Raw genomic sequence first — 10517 nt, 5'->3', positions numbered from 1 at the left:
CACAAAAAACTTTCCGAAAGGAATTTTTGGGCACCATCATCTCCGACATGTCCAGCTCAATGTCACAGATGTGTCGGAACTGATCCCACTCGGTTTTGACCTCATATGATTGAATTAGACACCTAAGTGCTTAAATCCACTAAATTTGCTAAGTTTCTCAACAAATAAATCATGTCTTCCAACCCCATTATTAAGAATTCATCACCCCAATTCAATCGTGGTGATATTTGGATTTCTTTTGCTAACTCCATAAATTTCTTAGTTAAGATTTTTAGTATGCATACAACTAAAAATAAATTAATAACATAGATATCTAATTAATTAACATATTTAGTATTGACTTACATATCTACATGCTTATGTATTTTCCTCGAGGACAACAAGGGCACATTATATACATACACATAATTAAGTTATTAAAATATATAGTCATGTATATATATATATATATGTGTGTGTGTGTGTGTATTTATATACATTCAAATCTATATAGTTACGTGTATACATATATAAAAAATTATATATTTATGTTGAATGTGGATTAAAATTGCCATCTCTTGCAGCTAAAGATAAAACAGTTGTTGCTATTGTAACGACCTCAAAATTTATATCATTTATAATGCTCTGATACCAAACTGAATTAAATCCAAACATCAACTTAAGCAGCAAGAAGTGGAATCCATATAAACATCATAAAGAAAATATACAATACCAGAGTGCTAAAATATTCCCCAAAATATACATATATGACTGTTTTCCCAAAATACCCTCAACTGGGTTAGGGCTATACATGAGTACTCCCAAAAATACTCACTCTACTGACAGGGCAGTACTGAAGCCCTTCTATCTGCGAGTTTGATCTGCTTGCCTACCTGGATCATCTGAAAAATGTTAAAGTAATGGGATGGGCCAACGCTTAGTAAGACGAAATATGTTATTGCTAGTGTGTGGCAAATGAGTTATAATACCATGAAAATTTGTTTCTATATATAGTCATGTATAAATGAATATAAGAATACAAGTACCAATAACGTATAAAGCCACCACCTGTACCCATGTTGCTTAACATATTTGCTTTTATAGGTTTTCCATTCATGATACTTCGACTATACATAAGTACACCCAATGCTACTGTAAAACTGTATATACATATAATAACTGAAAACTTCCCTGTTGATAACTGTGTGTCATGATTTAACCCCTTATGATAGGGTTGTGTGGCCCGTAGACGGGATCTACCCTGACTGGCTGACTAAGATAAACCACTATACTCCATCAATATGATCAACCCTCCTCTACCCATATCTGATGGGGAGCCTGTCCACTCGTGGGCTCTATATGATCGACTGTTATACCACGTATTATCTAAATATGTGGTTGCACTCTATACTGTATGTAACAACGGTACCGTACTCTGTAATCTGTAATGGTCCAACAGGGTTTGATACTATATAATACATCTCTATATACAACCATCTGTTTTACCATGATTTTATAATAACTATATAAACTATGACGCTGTGATAAACTGTATCTGTAGCAGCTGTATTTCTGAAATGAACCGTAAAACTGTATGTCATGGTATTGTAAACTGTATCTGTATCAACAATATAATCATGGTATTCTGTAATTACTATAAAATATTTTCTCTGTCTATATATTCTGTAAAACATAACTATGAAAAATACTATAAAACATGTTTCTGTACATTATCTATATCCTCAAGCCACACAGTAATTTTAAAACATATTAATCATACTTGATAAATTGTATAAATTTCTGTTTTGAATAATAATCTGGTAGAATATATATAATTTTATACTAAAATCGTACTCGAATAACCTAGCATAGCATATTTCCCTTACCTGATTATTAAAAAACCCTTATCGTATACCGGTCCTACCCCTGCGCGGCTTCCTACTCGACACCCTGAAAACAATATTTTTCAGAACAAAATATCAATATTTTTTTGCCTACATCATTTCCTATAGCTACAAGAAGGCCAAAAATTGACTAAAAGGTCTTATCTTGATTATGGGGAGAAATTTGACTCGATCCCATCGACGATCCGCCCCAACAGACTTGAAGAGAACTCTGCCAGGAGCGTCGTGGTGGCCTCAGATCGTCGATCCGGCGATTGACGGGGCTAAAATCGAAGAGAGAAGAGGGAAGGATCGTAGAGGAGAGAGAAGAGAGGTTTCGATGAATTTCCTACGTAGAAAAATGAGTTTGGCATTATTTATACTGTGACCTTCGTCGATGAGCCACGTCACCTCGTCAACGAGTCTTATAAAAAGTTTATCGATGAACTTGCACCCTCGTCGATGAATTTTAGACTTCCAAAACTCCACTCTTGGTAACTTCTCATCAACGAAACTTGTCTTCGTCAACGATGCCATCAGAAAATTCTTGAATTATTATACTCCAAAGTGCAACATCTTTGCGTTCGTCGATGAAGTCAGCTTCTTCCTTCTATTACTGTTTCCATTTCCCCTTCTCTTCATTATTTAAATACCATTATTTTTCGGGTCACTACAGCTACCCTCATTGTTAGTTGTTGGAGACCTTAACTTAGGGCTGCAAATGAGTTGAGCCGCTTGTGAGCTAGTTGGTGCTCAACTCAATAATGGCTCCCTCAAACTCGTTTATTAAGTTAAACAAGTCAAACTCGAGCTTAAATTTTGAATTTGTCAACTAAACGAATGGAGCTTGAGCTGTTTCATAATGGACTTGTTAGACTCGCGAGTCAACTCATTTATTAGCTCATTTATAGACTCATTTACTAGTTCATTAGTAACTCGTGAATTAACTCGATATTAGGTTAAACTCGTAAACAAACTTGATATTAATATCATTAAATATTTTATTTTAAATTTTTTTACTTTAAAATATTTTTTCTCAAATTGTATTTTTTAATTTTCAATTAATTTAATTTTTTTAGTAGCTTGGTTTGTCTATTAGTTTAAATGAGCTTCAGTCAAGTGAAGTTTGAACTCAAGCTCAGTTCGTTTAAATTTTAGTTGAGCCAAGATTGAGTTATATAAATACTAAACGAGCTGAGCTTGAACAAAAATACTTTAAGCTCAAGTCGAGCTTAAGCTGAGCTTTAGCTCGCTAATAAATAAACGAGTGAAGCTCAAGCTTGCCACAACTCAACTTGGCTTGGCTCGTTGGCAACCCTATTAACGCTCTCATTAATTTCCTATTTTAATTAATTACATAAGAGGAAACTTTAGAATTTTCACATATTGAAGTTAACATAACTTTTTTAAATTCCACTTGTTAGTTTGTCTCACATTGGAAAAACATGGCGAAAGATGGGGGCTTATATACATGGTGCACCTAAGACCTAATAGGATTAAGCTTTTTGATAAGTTAATGCTCAACCATATGTATCGAGTTCCCATGAGGACTCCCATAATATTAACAAATGGTATTAGAGTCGATGGTTCATAACTCTAGGTGAACAACATCGCAAAATCGAGGCGTGAAGTTAATTCTCCTAACATGCTAACAATTGGAAGACTAAGAGTGTGACTGAGGTCGATAAAGATCAGCAAGGCCTGGTAAATGGATCCAAATAGGGTTAGGATGTAGAAGGTATGATTGGTTTGAAGGCACATGAAATGCAACTCAAGACACATAATGTGTGGGAGTAAGGCTCACTTGAGCCACTGTTGAAGAATTGGGCTTACTCCCAAAAGGGAGACGATTTTTGCTTAGGGGAAGATGTCGAATTAGGTACACAAAATGATCAAGAATAATTCCATGTGATGGGAAGTGGTCGAAACTCACAAGTGAGGACGAGATTGTTTAAAATTCCACTAGTAAGTTTATCGCATATTAAAAAATAAAAAAATATGAAGGATGTGTGCTTATATACATGGTTGGATCAAGTTGGTGCGCATCCTTGTGTATCAAGTTCCCATAAAGACTTTCCTGGTGCTAACAATAACATAATGGTGTTACAAGAACACAAGAACGCTCATTATTCTTTACTTAAAACACAAGGAGCTTTATGTAATTTTTCCTAAAAGGAATACTTATACCTATCCAAGTACTTGGTGCAAAAAAAAAAAAAAAAAAAAATCAAAGCCTATGCTGCTAGCATAGGACTTATTTTTTGTAGCAAATATTGTGAGTGGATTGTAATAAATTTATTTCATATTTTCATTTGATATTTCAATATGTTTTTATAGACCCATGGAGGAAAAATAAACTCATCATTCCAATTTATTATTTCTTAAGTGGCTTCAAATCTAATTCTTAAAAATGAAATTCCTAAAAAATACAGTCTTAAGAAATATTTTATTGTCTTTCTTAAGTGCAAGAGTAACTTAGCACAATCCTCTTTAAAAAAAAAAAGTAACTTAGCGCAAACCATTTTATTCAGTATCTTATCTTGGGCAGCTCAATTTTATATGGAGCATATGGACCTATTTTATCAACAAGTTATGGAGATATTTGGGAATTCAAAATTGAAATTAGTTTGCAAATTACCTATGTACTCATGTTCTAAAACATGTTATTATGTGGTTAAATGAGAACTTATAATTTTAAATGATTTTTATTTTGGAATATTCAAGGAAGAAACAATGATTCAAAATCGTTAAGATTATATTTAAGTAATAGTAGAAACTAAAATTTTAACACAAGGTATGGTGGAGTGAAACAATAGCTCTAGACTGTAGATCACCACACTTTATATAAAGTCATTGAATCTAAACATTTAACTACTATTTTTTTTAATTTTAAAAAGTGATATTTAATGAGGAGGCAATGTAGAGTTGTGTACTCTAAATAAAGTCATTAAATCTAAATTTTTAATTGATTTTGAATTGTTGGGATATTGTTGAATCAAACATATATTTATAAGAAAAAATAAAAGAAAGAGTACGAGAAACACGGATATATTTTTCAACTTTACAAAGCTCTACGAAAGGATAGCTCGATTTAAGGGTCTTGATCCTTGATGGGTCTATTTTTTTCAACTCTTTATGCTCAATGGATTTCATGTGATAGATGTATTATACAAAAATCATCTTCCTTACAACTTATCAAGACTTAATATACAAGAAACCAATTGCTTTCAATAAAAAAAAAAAAAAAAAGAAGACATCAGCTAGTCAAGATATTCTAATAAAATCAACAAAAAAATATCATATCATTGAACCAACTAACAATTTAGCCTAAATTAATTTTCTTTGGGTTCAATCTAAAAATCTTTTTTAACTTAAGGGTAATACATAATTAGATTTACTTAATATTTAGAGCCTTTCACATGGTATTGGAGTTTATAAACAAAAGGTAAGAGTTTGAAATTCACCTTCTCAATTCTTCTAACAAAAAATAAAATCCAAGTATAGTAAGTAGGCTTTGTGCTTTATCCTCAATTAATCATGCCCAATGATTTTCTTGTTTTGATACATACTTGGTCTATACAATGAGAATTGACCTATCTACCATCCCATACTCCTTCTACCTTATTCAAAAGTTCAAACTGAGACATGCAATATGAAATTTTCATGTACTAACCTTGAGATTTCCTCGTAGAGATGATGAGCTCTAATTTGTGATATATGTGTGTTAATGGAGAGTTATTAAAATGAATTCTAAAACCTCATCTAACAAGCTTAAATTTTAGATGAATTGGTTCTTTTACACTTCTTAGTAAAATCTAACGCTTGCAGCTCAAAAAATATTAAGAGAAATATTGATCAACAGCTCTCAATCAAAATCAACTAGCTACTCCTTGCAGGCCGGAAGGGGAAAAAAAATAATTCACTTACCCATATTTTGCAGCATTGTTTTCACACATTGGATCTGAGTTTGTATGAACTTCAACAAAACTCTTATTAAATTCATAGAAAAACCCCATACGAATCCAAATGTATGCACAAAATTTATGCTCTAAACACAACTTCAATCAATTATTCGATAGGATATATAGGGACCGAAACAAACTTTAACATTAATTCAGAGAATGACAGTCAACATACCGTCCAAAAAGGAAAACGAGTCTAGACTTGAAGGATTGGGAAAAGAGAGATTTGTCCGCTGCTTTTTTTTTTAACTGATTATTACTTAGCTTGCCTGTTTAGGGGTTTCAGTGATTTGTCCGCGGCATGGTTTCAGCATTTGAGGAATGAAAATTTTAACAAATGATCAGGGTTAATTTATTTCAAAATCAGCATATATGTAGTGATCAATGATAAAATGTCAATTTGCACCAACTTACGTGTTTATAATGAGTTATAATTCAGATGGATGAGTACTGACTCCTAAAAAATGACAATGAATCAATAAAGCAGGCAAAGAGGGAAACATATATAGTTGGCTAAATCAGAAACCATGCAGGATTTGTGATATATCATCAAGATTAGGATAATGTTGCACACACACACAAACACACTACGTATTTATACTTATAAAATGAAATGATTAATGATGATTAAGAAACAAACTACACGTACAGCAGGCTGCGGGGAACTAGCTATCAATACTTACAAAATAGATGGGTTCCAGGGAATAAATTAATTGATTTTGGAGGTTGTTAGCCTACAATAATTAACATTAATGTTCTTGACTTGGATCAGATCCCTTTTTCCCACCATTTTATAATAACATAGAAGCAAATCAAGCAGCCCAGAGTAGTATTGAGTTGACAGTACTGTTTGAAGCTAAAAAGCCCAAAACAAGAACCCTGATGAGACTGAAAATAAAAGGGATCCTAGAGCATAAGAACGTAAGAAGAGATGGAGAAGAAAAGGGAACCCTAACGGTAGTTTAGTTTCATTTCTTAGCTAGTAGGGAGAGACACCAACATTGGCCGCAGCAAAAAACCCTTCTTTCATCAGATCATCCTCTCCTTCCTACACACAATTAAACAGCATCATATTTCATATATATATATATATATATATATATATATATATATATAATATGATTCCAGAGCTAGCTAGCTAGGTTAAACTTAAACCCATAAGAATCCGTTGCATCAGTAATTGTTTTCTATATATATAAATGGTAAGCGCATACACATGACTGCATGAGCATGTGTATAGACGAGGGGAAATTAGAGAAGGTAGATTAGATATAGCTAGGGTTTTGAAGTACCTGTTGGCGCACGTTAGTTTTTTTATTCACGGGTTGATCAGGCATGAGTCCAAAGTGAATGTGGGGGAAATGAGCCCACTACAGTAGAAGACAACGAATTCATTAATAAATCCACAATTCAAACTATTCTTTAAAATAAAAACAAGTATATTAATAACACTAGTGAATTAATTAATTAATTTGTTAACTAATTAATGTAATATATATAAACAAAACATGAGCAGCAGCACCACCACCAATTAATCCCTGGTTTTTATTGACTATTTTGGTTTGGTAAAAGCCCGTATTGTGAATTAAAGTGTAAAATGTAAAACCCTAGCTAGCTATAGGTAGAGGCCAGTAAAAGCCAAAGAAAGCTATAAAGAAGTGTAAAGAAGGTAGAGGGGACTAAAATTTTCTTGGATCTTACATTCTTTGCAGCGGCGCTGAAGGCCTCCCTGTGGCTTATATCGGGATTTCCAGCCTTGATACGTTGGATCTCCTCCCTGCACCAACCCCACAGTGCATGATCATGCATGTGCTTTTCTTATATATATAATATTTATATAAAAGATAACTGTATATTGAGATATATAAAATCTTAATTACATTACCTTTGGAGAAAGTATTCTATATGTTAATTTATACAGAAAGTACAAACATGGTGCTCTTTATTAGAAATATATATAAAAGGACTTTAGTGTAGAACAGTATGAAACAAAGATATGTGTATGCGTAAAGTGTGCATACTATACATATAATATATTAATTGAAAATTAATAATCACTCACTTGATGAAGCGATTGTACGCAGATGGGACTCTCTGTCTCTTCTCGGGGGCTAGACATGGAAAGCCAGACAGTCAGAACAGACACATTAAAATCACATTGCTGACTTTTTATACACTTTGCTCTCTCTCTCTCTCTCTCTCTCTCTCTCTCTCTCTCTCTCTCTCTCCATCATAACCTCATCATCATCTTCTCTGAGGATCTATCTATCTGGCCATACATGGATTCACATGCTTTCTCTAAATTTCCGGGGGAGAAACCTCTTGCTTTTACAAACACAGAAACCACACGCGCGCGCGCGCACACACATACACACACATGTAATACTTGATGATTTGGGAATAATAAATTGGGATGGTGGTTGGAGAATTATAGTAAATTAATAAGGCAAAAGACATGTAAAGGTTCGGATAACAGTTTGAAAGATAAATTCAAATGTAGTAAGAAAAATTAGCATACAAATACAGCTGCAGATCTACATTAAGTTGGCTTTTCCGGTACTCATCTAGTACTTCAATTAAAACAGCTGGAATTTTAACATGGAGAAGAAGAAGAAGAAGAAGAAGAAGAACAAGAACAAGATGGAAGAGGTCAGTGTAGGCATGTGAGTGAATAAATGTAAAAGAGATTCTTCCATTTGCAACTAATTAAGCTGAGGCAGAGATACCGACTGCATTGTTTGTGAGTCTGCTTAGAAAACCAAGATTCTGTCTTTTTGCCAAACGTATTTTTTATCTGCTATGTTACCACTGTATCAGTGTATCCTTAAAAGGCTAGCTAGCTAGTTAGCTCGCAATTCTTTAGGATTTTTTTTTTTTTTTAACAGGAAAGACCAAAAGGGCATGAATGGTATTGTAATTGTGAGTGGGTGAGCTTGCAAAATAAAAGCAAAGGAAGCAAAAATGGATCTAATTAAATTCATATAGAGAATTTAATGTCAAGAATCTAACGTCTGTTAACAGCTGGGGGCTTAGGCATCTCATTGACTCCTTGATCAGGCATGATCATCGACTGACCGTTCAAGTTTGGCTGATTGATCATCATCATATTTGGCGGCGAGCTCCGAATCTCCTCCTGAAATATTGCACCAAATTTAAAAATATATATTTAATTAAGAGCACATAATGATGGTATGCTGGTACCTGATAAGGGAGAGAAGGGGGAAAAAAAACGTAGTGTATATATGTATATATATTTTTAAACGGTAGTGTATATATATTGATGCAATGAAAATTGGCCGTGTGCAGTGTGTGTAAAAGATATAGAGGGGATATGAGATAGATATATGTACCAGAAGATGATGAGGAGAAATGAAAGAGTGAGGGAGATGAAGCTGATGATTGGGGACAACTGGGGATGGGAGAAGAAGCCCTCGCATGTTAACTGAGAGGAGATTGGAGCAGTGGCCGCATCGAACCGTCACAGTCTCAAACAAACTACTCGAAGGAACACTCACCTACACATACACGCACACACACACACACACACATATATATATATATATATATATATGTACATACACACATACAAACACATATTATTCAGTGTATTATACGTACACTAGCCAGAAAATAGAAATTAACACTAAGAATTATGTGTGTGTGTGTGTGTGTGTGTGAGAGAGAGAGAGAGAGAGAGTGATGGGTAAGGTTAAGGGTAAAGGGTACCGCGAGGACAGTGTTGCAGAAGTTGCAATGGACGTAACAGAGGTGGTCGGAGGAGGAGGAGGAATTGGAATTGAGAGAGAGGTGCTGGTGGTGGTGGTCCGGTGAAAAGCCAGAAGATGCTGATGAGGACGACATCTTTCTTTTCTTTTAGGATTCGATTCCTCTTTTGATGATTTGATTTGATTTGATTTGATTGATTGATAGATAGATTGAATGAATGAATATATTGACTTATCAGTGGAAGAATATAGGATGGAGGATGAGTAATGCTTTTGGATCTGATATATCTGATCGATCTTCCCTCCTGATTGTTGAGCTTTCAATGGTTGTGGTTAAGAGCAGACGAAGAAAGAGGAGAGAGAGAGACAGAAAGAGAGACTAGCAGATACATATAGCTGACGCCCAAATGCGCGCACACACACACATATACATATATCAGCGCGTTTTCCTTCTCTCCCTATCTCTCTATTTCTTGTTATCGTTGATATAGCTAGCTAACACATGCATGTTGATGTATCATCATCATCATCATTCATCATGTGTGTGTATGTGCGTGTGCGTGCGTGCGTGTGCGTGTGTGTGTGTATGGGAGAGAGAGCGAGAGAGAGAGAGAGAGAGAGAGAGAGAGAGAGAGAGAGCAAAGTTGCTGTTTAAGGGAAAAAGGAAATTGTATGGTTGGCATTCCCAATGGCCGTGTGTGTGTATATGTGTGTGTGTGTGTGTGTGAGAGAGAGAGAGAGAGAGAGAGAGGGCAGAAGCGGAAGAGGTGGGGGGAGGGGGGTTAAGAGGAGAAAGGGACGTTTGCATGGAGCTCATTCAGCTGTAATTTTCACAGTTAAGAGGGGAGCTAGCTAGCAACCCAACCTTTTCTCCCTTTTCTCTATTCCATTTATATATATAAACGGTATCATTTCTTCACTGCAACTTCTATTTTTATTTCTTCAATTAATTACTCCAATATATATAA

At 34.6% G+C, this 10517-nt stretch overlaps 1 protein-coding gene across 1 annotated transcript; it reads right to left on the bottom strand.

Moving 5' to 3' along the window:
- Positions 1-6418: 6418 nt before the first annotated feature.
- On the bottom strand, positions 6419-10227 carry LOC131166386 (axial regulator YABBY 1). The gene is made up of 7 exons (XM_058124900.1): positions 9551-10227; positions 9175-9339; positions 8834-8957; positions 7887-7935; positions 7526-7601; positions 7117-7194; positions 6419-6872 (listed from the first exon to the last, which is right to left on the bottom strand). Exons 1-7 carry the CDS (start codon positions 9683-9685, stop codon positions 6804-6806), a joined length of 696 nt encoding a protein of 231 aa, XP_057980883.1. The 5' UTR covers positions 9686-10227; the 3' UTR covers positions 6419-6803.
- Positions 10228-10517: the final 290 nt, after the last annotated feature.

The sequence above is a fragment of the Malania oleifera genome, chromosome 10 (assembly GCF_029873635.1).
Source record: "Malania oleifera isolate guangnan ecotype guangnan chromosome 10, ASM2987363v1, whole genome shotgun sequence".
Classification (NCBI taxonomy): domain Eukaryota; kingdom Viridiplantae; phylum Streptophyta; class Magnoliopsida; order Santalales; family Ximeniaceae; genus Malania; species Malania oleifera.
The sequence above is the reverse complement of the archived record's forward strand: the minus strand, read 5'-3'. Positions and strand labels throughout refer to the sequence as shown.

What these genes read in the sequence shown, in the direction of transcription:
- LOC131166386 (XM_058124900.1), bottom strand. Translation starts at nt 9,685, where the DNA reads ATGTCGTCCTCATCAGCATCTTCTGGCTTTTCACCGGACCACCACCAC. An exon ending in TTTCTCCTCATCATCTTCTG is followed by an intron (nt 8,958 to 9,174) that starts GTACATATATCT and finishes GCAATATTTCAG; the next exon opens with GAGGAGATTCGGAGCTCGCC. An exon ending in TCAGCGCCGCTGCAAAGAAT is followed by an intron (nt 7,195 to 7,525) that starts GTAAGATCCAAG and finishes CTTCTACTGTAG; the next exon opens with TGGGCTCATTTCCCCCACAT.